General features: G+C 41.1%; 1 protein-coding gene across 4 annotated transcripts in view; it reads left to right on the top strand.

Moving 5' to 3' along the window:
- The first annotated feature begins 353 nt into the window (after positions 1–353).
- The window catches only part of LOC145442757 (uncharacterized), a 31,395-nt gene continuing 13,170 nt past the window's right edge, over positions 354–18,578 (top strand). Inside the window, exons 1-4 of one of the 4 annotated variants that reach the window (XM_080320745.1) lie at positions 355–780; positions 852–920; positions 4,169–4,395; positions 4,990–5,250. In XM_080320745.1, the coding sequence (XP_080176871.1) occupies positions 498–780; positions 852–920; positions 4,169–4,395; positions 4,990–5,175 (765 nt within the window). In that variant the 5' untranslated portion in view covers positions 355–497 and the 3' untranslated portion in view covers positions 5,176–5,250. Of the gene's footprint in view, positions 781–851; positions 921–4,168; positions 4,396–4,989; positions 5,251–13,035; positions 15,508–15,568; positions 15,638–18,578 lie in introns of those variants that run through there. The other 3 variants (XM_080320744.1, XM_080320742.1, XM_080320741.1) reach the window with 3 other exon arrangements.

Raw genomic sequence — 18,578 nt, 5'->3', positions numbered from 1 at the left:
TCCAGGTCCGATCCGGCTCAGGCCGTATCAGAAAAAGCACTGATCTGGCTCGGGTCAAAAATGAAAAAGTCCCTCCGGATATCCAATCCAGCACCGTTTCATGCTCCACCCTACGACGGTACGGTGGCTTCCGTGAATTTATAAATGTGGGTCGTTTTTTTCGCACCGCCTTGGCAGTTACCGACGCATGGTTATTAGTTATTCAATTACAAAAGTCATGCTTATTAATTAAGATCAAAAAAGTAATGATCCGGCTTCGATCCGGCTCCGGCCAAAATTGAAAAATCCGGCCGGATGTCCAATCCGGCTCCGGTCCATACTCCGCACTAGATTGTATGCGCTGTATGGACGTGTTAGATTCGTGGATTATAGTAAGTATTTTGTGCAACAGATATTAACGACGGGGAACAATTGATAACAATAGACTTATTTCCGAGCTAATTTGTGATCGAAAGGTATTTTGCACTCCCAAGTTGCATTTGTATCCTACACCCACGATGAATGCATTGACAATATCTCTGCTGATCGCATCCACCGTGTATTCGAATATCGTGTCATCGCAACCGCAACACCCATCCGGGTGCTTGAATATCTGGAGGGCGCATCAAGCTTTCTGTCCGAACGAAGTACTGTCACCGGAGGCTCCATTCGAGACCACTCAAGGCGCCCCTGGCAAGAGGGGGCCAAAAGGTGAAAAGGGCGTACAGGGTGCTCGTGGACCCCGTGGAATTGCGGATCGCGAATGGATCGCAGACGTCGTGCGAGAAGAAGTGCGTGCCGGTGCGTCATTCACAATGGATCAAACCGAAGTATACACTTGCCATTGATATTGATATTAAATACTGTTTCAGGCCTGAGGTCATGCACGGATGCTCTATCGGAAGCAAACAAGAGAATCCAACAGCTGGAGGATAGAGAAGGTGTGTTTCTATATGAATACCCTGCGTAAAGATGCGAAACCACATCTGACAGCAGGTTTTAAATCCTAAAAGGTAAAGATGCCCTCGCGCATTCTGAGTAGGCTACAACTAGCGACCATAATTTTGCAAGCTACTGGATCTCCAAAATGCGCAACTAGAACTACAACCAGAATCTAAATCGCACACTTCGTCCCCCCTCCAATTGAGAGGTTCGGGATGCGGCAGTTACGACCCTGGCTAGAACTACTCACTCACAACTAGCGTTATAATTGATTAAATAACTAACTAACTAAAACACAGCTCCTTAATAACCTATATTATAAATTACTGAACTGCAAATGCATGAGCTAAGAAATATTGGCGATATAGTCAGTATTTCAATAGGACGGGAAAAGTAGTTTGGCATCACACAACAGAAAACCGATATCACGATTCACGTCGACGCATGTTTTTTAGTTTTCATACAACTAAATTATTTTCAAAATCTGGAACTAGAACTGGAACTACTCAAAAAACAGTTAGTTTGACCAACAACTAACTAGATCGGTAGTTTCCTCTAATCTAACCGTGAACCACTTATGTTGCGGACTTTCAGCATACAAATATGCGCTACTCGCCACCCCAAACCCCTAATCAGGACCGTAACTGCCGCACCCCAAAACTCATAATTGGGGGAGGGCGAGCTCGAAGGGGGCCCAAAATTATTTCGTGAATTAGCATAAATTATAGAGTATTTTTTGAAAATTTATGCAACTTTTAAAAATTAAATTAAAAAATTAAAAAAATTTTCGCGCTATTCGCGATTTCAAGGTGCAAAATATCATGATTTTTTGGTACTCTTCCCCCAAGAAAAGAACACGAAAGATTTTTAGAAATGGACATATCGGCGTTGGCCAATACCGCGACACGACCCACGAAGACATAAAACGATTTAGGACAGTGGTTCCCAACGTGGGCGATATCGCCCCCCAGGGGGCGATTTGGCGGTCTAGGGGGGCGAAAATAACGAAGGGGGCGATAGGGGGGCGAAAATGGAAGAAGGGGGCGGTAGGGGGCGATAGCGCGTTAAAGCGGCTATATTGGAGTCGAGACCGTAACTACCGCATCCCTAACTTTCCAATTGGGGGTGGGGGCCCAAACTTATTGAGTGAATTAGCAATAATTAAAGAGTAATCTTTTAGAAATTTTTAGAGCTGCGCGCGATTTAATAATATCATACATCTAGATTTTGGGGTACCCGTCACCCAACAAAAATACGCATGATTTATGGAAATGGTAGACTTCGGAGTCGGCCATTACTGCGCCACAACGCACCAAGACATATGAAGTTACAAGCCATGTAGCATGCGACTCCGAGAAGTTTGCCAGAATGATCAGCAGCGAGAAGGCCTTAGACGAAAAGGAATGCCCTTGTGCTGACCGAAAACTTCGATATACATACAGATATGTTTAATTGTCCATAGGCACCTCAATGGCTGGCGTCGAATGTTCCTGTCTTGGCGACCTTAACCCTACAGGACAAAGGCCATCCCGCGAGGAAAAAATTATTTGCCAGTACAGAAATACCAATTTGAAATCATGTGCGTCTTTTAGTTTGGTACGTCTTGACGATTTCAATATCTTCTGACATAGCAGATATAGGAGGTCACAAAATAGCACCATGTTACGAAGTCAATATAACAACGATTCCGCCCGAAGATGTTTAATTATTATTTAGGGGTCCTACCTTTTCCAGCACACCACACTCAGCTCTACCGGTAAATCTGATTACGCGAGCAGAAAGAGGATAAAAAATTGATAGCATTATATATGCAATTCCCGACCATATTGACAGATTCAAACATGAATTATATAAATTTGTCGCGCTTCGTGCGTTTAGGCGAAATACGGTTACTCACCAAACACTACATGAAATAGGGTATAGCTGATATGTAGCGACAAAAGGCTCACAGGCTGAGGGGGTCTGGGGTTTGGTTTATCACCCTATTGGGCCAAAGACCTATGTTTGGGGAGCTGAAGAAGTGCTGTTTATATTTTCCTAATATTTGGGGGGCGATGATCGGTGTGTAGCTTCAAAAGGGGGCGATGAGTCATAAAAGGTTGGGAACCACTGATTTAGGACATATTACATGCGACTCCAAGAAGTGTGCCAGAACGATCGGCAGCGTAAAAACCTTGGCCGAAAAGGACCGCCCTTATACGCTGACCGAAAACTTCGTTATATATACAAAATACATATAGCTTTAATTGTCCATAGCCTAGGCGCCTAAATGACTGGCGCCGAATGTTCCTGTCTTAGCAATCTGAACCTCAGAAGACGAATTCCATCCCGCGGGGAAAAATTATACGCTAGTGAAGAAAAACCAATTTGAAATCGTGTGCGTCTTTTAGTTTGGTACGTTTGCCCGATTCCATATTTTTTGATATAGCAGACAGGAGGTCACGAAATAACATCATGTAACGAAGTCATACTTACGGGTCCGCCCGCCTAAGATGTGTAATTATCATTTACGGGCCCTACAGTTTCCAAGACACCTCACTCAGCTCTACCGGTAAATCTAATAAAGTGAGCAGAGAGGACAAGAAATTGATAGCAATATATATGCGATTCCCGATCTTATTGACCGATTTTATCATTAATTATCGAAAATTTTAGCGCTTAGCGCTGGCTCACTAAACACTAAACAGTACGGCTGATTTCGTGGCAAAAGCAATCAACAAGATGAATGAGGGGGGTCCGTCGGTTACCGGAGTCGGTTTATCACCCTATGGGAGTACAAGACCCAAGTTTTTTTGGGACCTGACGAAGTGCTGTTTCGTTCCTGCCAACGGGTATACGCCCGAAGATGTTTAATATTTATTGAGGGGTCCTATACCTTTTTAATTACATCTCACTCAGCTCTACCGGTAAATCTGAATACGTCAGCAGTAGGGGATAAAATTTGATAGCAATATATATGCAATCTCCGATGATACTGACCGATTTAATCATGAATTATTGAAATTGTTCGCGCTCCGCGCGTCTAGGCGGGAATGGGAGGCCCACTAAACGGACACCCAATATAGATGACAAGTAGGCCGAAAGAGCGGGGAGACAAGGGGGTCTTGGGGGCGAAGCCCCCCAGAAGTCCGGTTTATCACCCTGTGGGGGGTACAAGACCAACGTTTTGGGGGGGGCTGACGAAGTGCTGTTACGGCTCTGCCCCTAATACTTTGACTGCTTTTAAATAGAGCAAATCATTTATCAGGACTCTGTCCGGTAAAGCATGACGGCCAGTGCTTTTGGATGGAAGTGCGATACGAACGAATCAGGTTCGAAGAAGCAAGGTCGATCTGCGCGGCACGTGGAGGGAAACCGGCGATGATATATTCTGAATCGCACTACGACATGATCACAAGATACTTAAGAAGCTTGATATCGCCAGAAACGAGTGATAATATTCACGCATGGCTGGGATTGACGTTTCGGTCGCAAGTATGTATTTCCGAGCCGGTATAAGCAGACTTGGACAAATACATAATTCTACTTGTCTACTCTAATAAGGCTAATTAGGAGTGATATACCGATAATCAAATTATATTATAATTTGTGAAGTGTTTCGATGCCCCCGCTTTAATTCTAGTCTAACTTCTGGATTCCTGAACATGCCGCAGAAGAACTGTATACCGGTGCGGAAAGGGTCAATCTTGGTGCACATACATTTTCCATTCGTTTGAGAACGAAATCCAATTTCATACGAACTGAACTTGATTTTTGTTGTATTACTTTCGAATTCAGATTTCAATTCAGTTCCCCAAATTTTTGTGAATGCATCAATTCTAACTGTAATCGAATGTCGGAAAAACTGTGTATTTAATTCTAATCCTTCTAATCTAATTTGGAACCGAAACTGAAAATTGTCTAGTTGCCCAACTCTGGGTAATCACAGAATGAACTGCGCAGAAGTCCATTTCCAAACCGTGATTTCGTTTTTTGATCGAATGATCTCCTCTATAAGTGTGGTCCTCTGACAATAGCCATTTGATTGGCCAACTAAGATATGCAATAATTGTGTTTATTTGGCTTTAGTCGCGGAGTGTTCATCTCTCTAACGGAACGGGGTCTACGTACGTGAAGTGGTACACTGGTTATCCTCGCGTCGAAAGGTGTTGTACTATTGGACTCACGGTCACATCATCCTGGGATTCCAGCAGCCAGAATATGTGGAACACTGGTCCGTCGAGCAGGGCAAGGGGTGTTGTCTGCGAAAAATGATATCGTTCAGCGTTCAAACATTAGGAACATCAGTTTGCATATTTTGATGCATTTAAAATAAAGTCAGATATCCGAGATGTACCAGTCGCAAAACATAAAGTCAGGAAGGTCGGTGATGAAACTCTCGCGAAAATCTTTCGGCTGTTCAGTATCATACCCGGGACCGTAACTTCTGCATCCCAAACCCCAACAGTTCGGGGGGGAGCTCAAAGGGTGCCCAAACTTATTTCGCGAATAAACATAAATAATGGAGTATTTTTTTGAAAATTTATGCAACTTTATTCAATTTTCTGTTTTGATTTAATGTTGCCAGGTATCTTGATTATTGGGTACCCTTTCCCCCAAAAAAGTACGCTTGATTTATAGAACAAGACATTTCGGCTTCGGCCATTATCGCTCCACGACACACCAAGACATATCAAGTTTTAGGCCATTTAACATTTCCGACAACGTAAAGTGCGCCAGAACGATCGGCAGCGAGAAAACCTTGGTCGAAAAGGACTGCCGTTATCCTGACCGAAAACGTCGATATATATACATAAATGCTTAATTGTCTATAGGTGCCTATATGAAACGTCTCTGCGCATAAAAAATCCGAAGTTATGACCTTTTTCTTAGTCGTTGCGCACTGTTGTTCAAGGGACCGCGATGTGAGTTGGTGAGTGCGCGCAGTCTCCTGAAAAATCAGAGGAAACATTACGCCGAATGTCTCTGTCCTGGCAATCTGAACCCCACAAGACAATTGTCATCCCGCAGAGAAAAATTATTTAAGTCAGCGAAGAAAGTCCAATTAGGAATCGTGTGCGTCTTTTAGTTTAGTACGTTTTGGCGATTTCAATATCTTTTGACATCGCAAACAGGAGGTCACGAAATAACATGATGTAACGAAGTCATTATACCAACGGGACCACCCGAATATGTTTTATTATTATTTAGAGTGGCGGCAAGATCGCAATGTTGCAATATGATGCAGTTGATTTGTAAGTCATAAAGCAGTGTTGGGATCAAGGCACGATCTTAAAGTCACAAGTCATTTCGAGTCATTGCTCATTTTGACTCGAATCAAGTCAAGTCACACAACGGGTGATCTGAAGATGATAACCGCTGACTGTAAATATGCTGCATATCTATGTTGGGCTGATTAAAGATATTTTGGTCCGTTTATAACAGGGGTAGGAAGGAATTTTCGACAAAGTAGCCTTATCTTTCAAAAGTCAATGTCAATTCGTTGTAGCGTCACAATTAAAGATCCGCGACGTCGTGACAAAAAAAACAATAAAAAAACATGTTTTAAGCAAACATGTTTGTTTTAAATTGATTCATATTGTATATGCCACTCTAGATAGAATAGGCCTACTACTAGTTGTCGACGACGACGCAATCTCTAATCACTTCGTTTGCGGACATTGTCTTTGTGGCATATTAGCGGAGTGTGAGTAGAAGCAGACTGCACAATCGTTGTATGACTGGCTATACTATCACAGGTTATAATCAACGGGCCTAAAACATGTACTTAAAGGTAGGGCGACTTCGTCGACACCGATTACTTGATGATTTAAAATTGATTCGAATATTTTACTTCGAGCTACGATTCAATCCAGAAGTTTGAAACCCCGAGTGAAGTCGCGTTTAGCCACTTTTGCGAAGTGACTGAAGCGAGTCAAGTCAATTCATCTAAACAAAGTTGACTCGAGTCTGCCCAACACTACCATAACGTAAATATAGAAATTAGTAACCCATCTCCTTTCGTTGTTATCCAAAAAGTAAACTGGGATATTGTAATCTTGGAGAATGGCCAGATCGAAGATGGAGGAAAATAAATGCAAGGATTTTAAGGGGACTAGCAAGTCAAAAACCTAACTTGCGGATGGCTACTCCAATCACCATGAAATAATCACAGTCGCTAGATGTCGATATGCTATGCTAGAGTTATCGGACGAAACATGAGGGAAATCAAAGGGAAATAAAATTGAAATTTTGCAGTTTTTGGGTATTGTTTAGGTGAAATACGGCCATAAAGTGACAGCATAGATACAATGATAATATTTCCAATCAGAAGAAAAGTTGGATTTTTTTCAACTTTTTGAGTTGCTACTCCCCTTAAAGCTGTAATCCTCGGTTCATTATTTTCTTCACGGACATAATTGGGAGCGGGACGTGAGAAGAACGTCAAAGCTTTTGCTGGACCGCATAAAACAGCATGTCCCGAGATTTATTAGAACACGCGCATCACGCTCGGTTAAAAGCTCACCTTTGATTCATCCCCTCAACCTTGATGCTGAGCAATCAAAAGCCATAGATTTTGCCATTGGAACAAACCTGTTGGATAATCTCGCTTGTGCGAAAAATTATCGAGACGACAAATTTTGAATCGTTGGGGTGGTTCACACTTTCACTAGGGAGCTTTATTTGAGTCGACTTCTATCAAAATAACCAACCAAGGCTGTGTCAACAGAAGGAACTCATGTACCATCTAAAAATAGTAGGCTACATTGAACGGTCCCTTACTCGCTTCAACGGTACACATACTAAAACCGGTACGATACAGAGAAGAATGGCATGGCTCCGGCGCAAAGCGCCACTGTCGTTGTTGTGTGATATTATTAATATTTACTTTATGGTCAATTGGTCATATACGGAGACGTACGAAAATATGCCTTACCCCTGGCAACGCTAATGCGTTGGAACTGATATTTTAGTTATTGACATCCAAAATTTTGCGGTCTCGCCAATTAAATTTATGATTGGCCTTGTCAGTTCATAATAAACTACCGGAGTACCTGCGTAATTTATTTTTGATTATATAACTAATTTCGAGAATTACCTACGGGCCACTCAAAACGGGTAGGCTGAACCTACTAGTGAAATTAGGGTTGGCGAGTTGTTGACTATAGTCTGTTCTGACGTTGAAAATGGCTACAAAGGTTTGCCCCCATAACTGGTGGCTCTACTGGTATGGCTTGTGCGTAATGATGGCTACCTCACTAAAACTAGCGGCATCAATATAGTGCAATAGTTTTTGAACTGGGGAGATGGCGTAACAGTTACTGTGCGTCATGGACAAAGGTGATATCGGAGAACGGTGTCATCACTGATTAAAAACCAAAATTACTTCCTGTTGCAAGCATCATATAATTTTTTAATTTCTGCCTTGAATATTGCGATTGCTTTATCGTGATAAAGTTTATCTTTTGCGATGCAATATTATAATAGTCCGGTCAGCAAGATATTATCACGTCCCCGTATCGGTGACGAAATTAATTTCTCACCTTGTTTCTATTCTACGACTGAATCATGTCGACATGACTGTATACGGGTGTTATTCAGTGGCGGCTCGTCCTATAGGGCAACTGGGGCATTGCCCCACCTAAAATTCTGTTCAATAACAGTTCTTTACCATTTATAGACGCACAACAATCTATATATACCAAAATCACGGCGAAAATCGTATTCTTCTTGTCCTTTCGCTTGTAAATGCCCAAGCCCATATATAGCGAAGTCTCTGCGAAAATCGAATTCTCTTCCGTGTTTTCGCTTTGCGAATGCCTAGCCGGGGCATGCCCCAGTAGCGCTCATAACAAGCTTTCACTGTCTATTCTCTCAAATCCGCGCACAATAAAGAAACAGTGATTTACTCTCTCCTATTCATAAAATTACCGAGCAACCGGGGCAACATAGCCTGGTTGCCCTTAAGGTGTGATGTAACAATCGTATCTATATCTGAACTCGGTTACCGTCATATGCGTTTAGTCGACCTTTGCTGGTATAGGTCGATTTTGATGGTGTTTCACACCATGATAATTCTTGAAACTTGGTATGTCATGTCGTGATGGTGGTATTTATTAACACTGTCCCAAGTTTCAGGGTTTCTACTTAAAGTTTAGGGTAGTAATTCCGTTTCCGAAGTTGAGTGTGTGCTGATCCGTCATGTATCGGAAACAGATTTTACTCAAAAGCCGGTATTGGTATCCGTTGATTTTGACGATGTTCCATACCGAGATCGGTCATGACATTTGGTACGGTAAGTCTTAATGTTAGTATCGAACGCTGTACCAAGTTTCAAGTTTGTCACTGTACTTTGTTAGTGGTAATTTCGTTTCCTAAGTCGAGTGAGAGCTGACTCGTCATTTATCGCAAACATATTTTACGCAAAGCCGGTATTGGTCTCCATTGATTTTAACGATGCTCCTTACCTAGATCCGTCATGAGCTTTAGCACGGTATGTCCTGATTTTCGTATCGAACGCTGTGTCAAGTCTCAAGGTTGGCACTCAATGATTAGGGCAGCAATTTCGTTATCAAGGTCGAGTATTGCGGATTTCACGCAAAAGCCGATGTATCTGTGTTAACGCTAACTGTGTTCCATACTGAGATAGGTGATGAGATGATGATATCATGAAACAGTTCACTAACATCCTCGGTTTGCTTTCAAATATTTACTTTTATTTTATATTCTCCCATGTCACTTTCACCGTGAAATTGTGGCCTTCAGGCCATTTGCTTACAATTACAACCACTGTCAAGCGCGATAGTTGTTTCGTTTTCGATGGCGGCTAACAGCTGATCGCTTGATCAGCCTATTTCTGAGTAAATTTTACGAAAAAATCGGTGTTGGTCTGTTCGTATTAATTTTGACAGTGTACCATACCGAAAACGGTCATGAGGCTACTTCTCGATGATTTCATGTAACAGTGTACCAAGTTTTCGGCTTTCATCCACGTATTTATTCGGTAATATATATTCCAAAGGCGATTTTGCAGCAGACATATAGACACTATAGACCAGGGCTGGCCAACCTTTTCAGCCAAAGGGCCACATTCGGTTGACGAACTGTTGCGCGGGCCACTAGCCGTGCAAGGCGCGAAAAATTTTCCTAGTTCACAGGTCAATAATATTGTCACCTGACTATATTGCGGGCCTGCTGTATATCGCTTGGCTCAGTTTGCAAGGACTGGGCTATCGGCGTCTGGACATATATCGATATCGAAAGTTTCGACCAACATGCGTCAATCATTTTCTGCCTAGGTTTCATAGTCGACAGTCTTTCTGCGAGTGCAAACACAAAGTCGCATATGTTGAACGACACTATCTCTCGTAATCGCGAATATAGTTAGATTCAATCTGATATATTAGGAGTTTTTTCATTTTCACAATGGGGCAACAATATTAAAAGCAAGAAATCGAGTGACAACATGTTGCGCAAAGCGTGTAGAAATTTTTTACTTTTGATAAATCTATCGCAAATCATTCTGCTTTATTGTAGTGTACGAAGATCTACCAATATATGACTCACTCATGGATCTGCCAATGCGTCGGAACTGATATTTTAGTCATCACATCTCAAGTATTGCGGCAAGACTAATCAAATTTTCTGTTGCCCTCACAAGTTCACAATCGGTGCAATCGGAAATTATCTCGCGGGCCATTCAAAACCTTCTCGCGGGCCACGGGTTGGCCGGCCCTGCTATAGACCGTAAGCCGTATGTGTCGTATGACAGTCTCCAGCCTCAAGGCCAAAATCTTCTATGCTGTACCGGGACCGAATTTTCGAGGCTGCTATCCGTAGTTCTTCAGAATGATGTTTTGGATTCAATATGACATGTTAAATAGTATATTCATATTGAAATGATCCCGAATATTTTCGGCTGACACTCGTCAGGGGTAATCGTCAGCAACTAGTAGAGAATTGGAAAGAACATTGTATATCAACAATCGTATCACAAAATATGACGTCACCAGCATGACATGTCCAATCTATGAGATAACAATTGCGTATGTGTCCGAACTCGTTGACCTTTCCAGTTAGGCTTACGCAATCTCTCGAGTTATAGTCATTTCCATTCCTGCAGATAATTAGTCAGGTATAGTGCGAACATGAACCGTGTCGAATCTTTGTTCCGTACGCCGTTTACGCAGTTACCACACTTCAAGTCACGGCTCACCGGCAGACCTCTCGCGGCACATACGTTAAAATCACTGTTGACGGGAAGTTCGTGTTACCGTAGTGGCGTAGTCCGTACCACCAAGTTACTTGTTTACGTTGGAAAACGCCCTTGTGACGTCATCTTGATAAAAAGTCGCTTGCAGCCCTTGCCCCACCACCCGATATTGTCACGAGCCGCCACTGGTGTTATTGTAAGTCCATAGACTATTGAGCCTGGTGTTGAATTCGTATTACTCACCCAAATAATGTAATTTAGCGTGCGAAGTGGTTTGGTGCAGAAAATCATAGCGGTTAAGCGCCACTAACCCCACATAGGCCTCCTACAACAACAACAACAACAACAACAACTGGTAACGACGATGGTTCATGCTCAATTAGCTTACCTCGGTATCTTCAGTGTCGTATATTTACATCACAAATCGCAGCGTCACGTGATTTTATAAAATTCAAACCTAACGGGTTCAAATGGATATGACGTAGCATTGCAATGGTCGAATTAAGCGGAAAAACGGCTTTGTACGAATGAAGCGGAAAATCAATTGTTCATTTCATGTCATGCGTAAAGGGAGACAACGCATTAACTATACTGTACTGCTGGGTTATAAATGAATTACAGCTTCCCTACACTGTAGTAATCGGTACCGATCGCGGAAATCAATGCAATCATGCAGTTGCATGCAGCTTGGCGCATCTGAAATTCATTCATTGCGCAACAGTACAGTATTTGAAATGCGTTTCTCCGCTTAATGCGGTCAGGAGTGACCGGAACCAAAGTTTTCGAATGAAGCGGAGTCGTCTGTACATAGATTCATGCATGCGCCCATGCTGTAAATCTGCGCTTCTAAAAGTATGTGTATAATTCAGGGTTCATTGGTTCAATTTAGGCCTACATTGTGCGTGTGTCTTGGCAGATAAAAATATATAATCTGAACATTGCTTGATTGATTGATTGATTGATTGATTGATTAATTGATTGATGTATTTTGAGTTCAACCTCTTCCGCGTCGGGACACGTGAAGACATGAAATTTTGGCTAACACAGGCTGGGCAAAGTGCGAAGCCAAAAATATCAACGGTGATCAAACCTTGGACAAAATTGACCGTCGCTCGTTGGCCAAAACCTTCGATATTTATATGTCCGGTCGGTGACATGCAGGGATGTGGATTCGAAGTCGAAGTCGGTGTCGTAGTTTGGCTAACTTTTCGCTTAATGGAGTTGGAGTCTCAATTTTTTTAGCGCGCATTGTAGTCGGAGTCGGAGTCGCAGTCGTGAAAACTATAGTGGCTGGAGTCGGAGTCGTGGAAAAAATAATGACTGGAGTCGGGGTCGGAGTTTGTGAATATGACCTGACTCTGACTCTAACTTATTTTTTATGAAAACAATTGCTTTCAAAGGTATCTTTAAATTACTAAAAATATCTAAGATAGGATTTTTCTGTACCATCAATCACTGTTTTTAGTAAATTAAATAATTGTTAAATTGATGTAAATATAACCAAACGCTGCTTCCCACATGACAAAATTAAAAATATTTGTAGTGTAGCTCAGGTGCTTGGGTCGAACAAATGGTTAAGAAAGACTGCAAGTCCTATACTAGTCCTTGAATACTTGACTAAGTGCATGTAGACTGGACATATGCTATTTGATTACTTCCTAAATTTGGTCTCTGACCAATGTTTATTAGTAGTGAGAATGTATGTGCTGGTAATCAGTATATTTTGTAATGAGAAAATTAGTAAGTTACAACTCTGTATTACTTGCTGAATCATACACAAGAGCTACACTTCGACTGTTTTATCTACATGTTAATGATACAGGATTGGATATATGTCATGTTTGAATGATTCATACATTTATTGGGGTATTAGAAAGTCCATGTTATAAAAACTTATAAAATATGAAAAAGAAAGGATATTTAGAAATGCTTTCTTCCATGTTAATTGCATGGTGAATAATGCTGTGCCACAAAGAAACATTTTGCATGTCATCGTTAATCATGTGTTTAATGGTCATATGATAGTCATTTAACCGTCACAGCGACATATAATTTTAATAGTCAGAGTCGGAGTCGGAGTCAGTACGTACAGAGACTTAGGAGTCGGAGTTGAAGTCAGTATAATAAACTGTCTGGAGTTGGAGTCGGTGGTAAATTTACCGACTCCACAGCCTTGTGAAATGGTCAGTACCGAATATATAGACCAATCCTTGCAATCCGAGTAGTCAGTACTACAAATGCAGTGCAAATGCTACCCCAGGAGAAATTACTGCACCCCAATTTGAAATCGCGTTTGTCAGTCATGTTTCATAGAGCTGCGTTGCGTGCAACTGGGGTTGCATTTAAAACAAAAACCAATTTAAGACAAGCATGTTTAAAACAAGGCCCTAATTTAAAACACGTTTTTTATTGTTGTTTTTTGTTTGTTTCTTAAGCCATGACGTCACGAATATTCAATTGTGACGTCATAGTGGATTGACATTGACAATAGAATATATATAGGGTAAATATAGCTCCTTTGACGAAATATCTGTACTATTAATGTTGCACCGACTATTTTGAGGGTTCCAACCGTCCCATATTGATATACGTCGGCTATATCTGCATGGTGGTAATTGTCTGTAGGCTCATACAATATGTTTTTGGAAAGCATTTACACAATTATGGCCTAATTTTACAACAACAACAATAACAACAAAAAAACACAATTTTTTTAAAAGCTTTTTTTAAAACGCTGATCTGATTTTAACAAAGTGTTTTAAAACACCGTTTGTTTCAAATGCAGCCCTGTTTTCTATGCGTTCTCTATTTCATACATGCCCGTAAATACCTAACATATTGAAAAAATGTATTCCTTTTGATGTCTAGCTTCGGTCTGTGCCAATAAAATTAGGATTTCGGTCGAGGTCTAAAAAGTCTAAATACCATTGCCGGTAATGGACGTTATTATATTATGACAACTTCAGAACGCGAAATCACGTTGGTGGAATGCTTTGAAATAAAGACGGTGCATGAGGTCGTGACAACAACGCTAAAGGCGCACAACACGACATAATGCTGCAGAGCAATGAGCTAAAAAGCAAACCGACCACAATGCAAACAAGACTCAGTTGCGTCACTCCAATCTTTACCCCCATTTTAATCCGAAAGAGGTAGTAGCGCACGGTAGTCAGAGAACGCGAAGCTGCGTGGCGTCATTCGGATGAACATCGAGAGGCATCTGCGTTCTTCATAGATTCAGATCGTGTCTTACTGTGAGACGTAACGGAATTTGTGAGAACTTCTACTGTACATAAAAAGGAGAAGCCAGTCGAGAAAATTTCTTAGTATTGTGAACAATTTATATATTAGGATTATAGTGGATATCTTACATAAATGCCATTGATCTTAGAGAGGGGTGTAGCTGGTGAAACCGCGTATCTAGATCTTGTAAAATACTCGGCATATTTTTTGAAATGTTACCTATTCATTTGTGGATATCGGTAATACTGCATCACCTGTTCGCGATGTATGAAATTGGTAAATTTGCCATAGATATCAAGTAGTATTTTTGTGTTATAAATATTAACGTCAGTACTATTTTAGTGTGAATAATATCTTATTTTTCGGGTAATTTAAAAGAATTTGGTCAAAAAGGATTTCGCACGTCCAAGTTACATTTGTCTCCTATGCACTCATGATTAGGGCTGGACACAGTGATTCGTGTGTTAATTCTGATTATTCGAGTCGAATAGCGAAAGAGATGATTTCGAGTACTAAAATTATGTGCTCCCTGACACTAAGATCAGCTAAAATTGTAGTCTCGATGGTATTTTTCACTGTGGCAGCCTCGAAACATCGGTGGGTCGTATTGCAGCTTACGAAACTTGCACTACAAAGCTCAAAAATTAGTGGAAATGGCACATCTGTGAAGCATCATTAAATCACAGTGCTATGAAAAAACCATGGTCCAAATTTGATGTGGTATAAAATAAGTGACACTATATTCTTTTTGGTCACATAAAAGGGACATAATTAAACCTTCCACATCTTTCATACGGTTATGGCGTCATAATGAGTGATACTTGAATGTTCGACTCGACTCTCAGGTTTTCGGTTTTGTCCACCCATGTTCAATATATTTATAATCGCGGTGCTGATAGCATCAATCGTGCTTTCGAATTTCGTGTCATCCCAACAGCAACATTCTTCCGGATGTTTGAATATCTGGAGGGCGCAGCAAGCGTTTTGTCCGAATGAATTACTAACACGGGAGGCTCCCTTCGAGTCCACTCAAGGCGCCCCTGGCAAGAGGGGGGCAAAAGGTGAAAAGGGCGAACAGGGTGTTCGTGGACCCCGTGGCATTGCGGATCGCGAATGGATCGCAGACGTTGTGCGAGAAGAAGTGCGTGCAGGTGCGTCATTCTCAATGCATCAAACCGAATTATAGCCTACACTTATCGAATACTATTTTAGGCCTGAGGTCGTGCTCGGATGCTCTGTCGGAAGCAAACGAGAGAATCAAGCAGCTGGAGGAGAGTGAAGGTGTGTTTATACATAAATAACCTACGAAAGATGCGAAACAACACCAACCAGCAGGTTCTGAAATCTAAAGTTGCCCTCGCGCGGTGGGACTATAACCAGCGACCACACTTGTGCAAACTACTATATCTAATGCGTAACCAGTACCGTCAGGGTTGTAATGAATCGAGTGGCGATTGTCTGGTGACTCGGCTTGAATCGAGCCGAATCGACTCGAGTCAATTTGTCTCGGATGACGTCATATGACTTTCGACTGGGTCTACCAAGACAGGCATTTCATTGAAATTACGAAAAATAGTATAGTTATCACACTATAATATTTCGTCTATCAATACTGGTACTTGAAAATGCTACCAGAAACTGTTAAAAGTGAGGAAAATTAGAATATTATGAATTCGAAGCATTCGATATCACCTATCAGCAGAGGTTGTTACTGGTCAGTAACGAAATACTTCTAATTTTTGGAAGTACTCAAGTAGTTTTCCTCTACTTCTGGTACTTACTCCAGTAGAACTCATTTTCTAGTACTTCTACTTCTACTTCGTAATATTTTGTGATCTATTTACTTACTTTTCGCTATTTTCAGTTTGTCAAGTAAAAGTAGTGTAATCCCCCAATACGAAAGATAGCCTGAGGAATTTCGTGACTGTTTTCACGGAGTACCAACATTATATATTCATAAAAGTCAAGGAAAGCCCAGAAATTTTGTTGCACTTCGCGCACAGAAGTTATGGAATGACAAATATGTTTTCACGAAAGTATCAGTGAATATAATTTAGGTACCAGATTGTACCGATCACAACGCATTGTCGCCCACATCAAATATTTTATCACAGTAAATATGGCCCACCATAACGTTTGAAACTACCGTTTCGCAATCTAGCAATCACCTGTCATTTCGTAATCTAGCAGCACATGAGGTGTCCTGCTAATCTTGAAAATCCGGATTTTTTTAACGTAACGCCTGTTTTAGCAGATCACCTTTGAAGCTTTATGGACAATAGACATGAAATATATTTTCCGCTTTTTAGAAGTGGTATTTGTATTTTACTTTCAATTCCGAGTATCATACATACATGTTGATTGTAGAAGCATAAAAACAAGCGTAGTAATGCCTTTGTTTCCTGAAAATAAAGCTTCACTAAATTTAACTGTTACGATCCGCAATATTTGTTATCAACGTATAATAATCTTGTTGAAACCGTATCCAATACAACTTCTCCGTATTGCTCTCCGCCTAAACTTGGGGCCTTACAATATAGGGTAGGGCGCCATGCCATGATATTCTCCAAAACGGGGTCTTCTAGTAAACAAATAGTCGGTATTGCATTTTCATATCAATACAATAATTTGCATCCCATGATACGAAAGAATGCTTTTTCATTCGAAAATTGATACCTCCTATAGCAGTGGTCGGGAACCTTTTTTGTCCGAAGAGCCATATTTGCCCTATTTTTTCCATCTCAACTCCCAAAGAGCCATACATGTCAATCAACTGTTACGTCACAATTGAAAATTCGTGACGTCATGGTAGTACTAATTCGAAGTCACTACATGATGGGACTCCTCGTGCGCGCCATATTTTCTCTGTAAAAAGTGGTACTTATTGTTCGAAAATAAAGCTCGAAGCGAGAGGTAAGGCACAGACGGGCCAAGCCTCACCATCGATAACGCAATTCATCGTAGGTAGCTTAGAATATATTATAACTGATATTAATCGAATGTGACTGTCACACTGATTCCGAAATCCTAAATACTTCCCAATTCTCAAAGTATTCGGCGGTAAAATAACGTTGCGCTACACGCATACATTTTATCGCCGGTTCTACACAGAGCTATATACTTACCAATCAAGAACGTGGATAGCTAGCCGATGGCGTTGTTTTTTTTTTAATTCGAATTTGTAATTGTGGATGTCACATCCAAAGCAGTTCATTTCACGCAGTAGATCAGGAATATAATGTGTATATGAAAACTGCACTTTGAAATGGGCGTCTTCGCCATGTCTGCTATGCTCTTTGATTAATCAACGTGTCGCACAATGCAAGACTTCGAGTCAGGTACATAGGATTTGTGAGTGATATTGGCCGCCGGAGTGACAGTCACTAATATTAGATGATTTTGAAAACAGGGTGTCCGTCCGAGCCCCTAAACCCGAAGAGGGCATTGTCTTTACCTCTCAAAGACATGTTTATACTGCCCCAAGAATAATTATTTTGTCCGTGATGAAAATTTACCAACAAGTCGCTGAAATATTGATCAACTCAGTACAAAAATAAATATTTGGGAAAGAGCCATATCTTATACCCAAAAGAGCCATATATGGCTCGCGAGCCATAGGTTCCCGACCACTGTCCTATAGGATGCATCAATACGAATCAAGTTCTCTGCACCTTCTGCATAGCTCAATTTGCAGCTTTTGATAGTCCATGCGAATGAATTAAGACTTTTTTCAAAACTACCTACCTACTTGAGTAAATTTAAAGTCAGTCAATTCTACTTCGACTTCAAGTAGTTTTAGGTGGCTTATGGAAGAAGTGCTTCTACTAGTAGTTGAGTAGATCTTTTCCTCGCTACTTCTACTTCTACTTGAGTAGCTTTCTTGACTACTTTGACCACCTCTGCCAATCAGAGTTGTAAAAAGTGGGTTTCACATGACATAAACTCGGAACTGAACAGAACAGTCACGTAATGACTTGGGTGGCGAGATAGCGTAATCCACAGCTGCAACACTAATGGATTGCGGGTTCGAGTCCGACCGAGGTCGACTCCAGAATTCGTACTTAAGTGTTGGAGGTTTATCTAAGCTCTTCCTCGCCATATCATCCGTGTAAGGTTGTCTTATAAAAATTCTAGAAGTGTTACGAGCTTGCGTCTGCAGCTACGGAAGAAATATGGAGAAAATTGGCCTGGTGTTAATGACCATAGTAGTCGACAAACACCA

The sequence above is a fragment of the Botryllus schlosseri genome, chromosome 7 (assembly GCF_051294905.1).
Source record: "Botryllus schlosseri isolate E-star chromosome 7, Bs_hap1, whole genome shotgun sequence".
Lineage (NCBI taxonomy): Eukaryota > Metazoa > Chordata > Ascidiacea > Stolidobranchia > Styelidae > Botryllus > Botryllus schlosseri.
The sequence above is the reverse complement of the archived record's forward strand: the minus strand, read 5'-3'. Positions and strand labels throughout refer to the sequence as shown.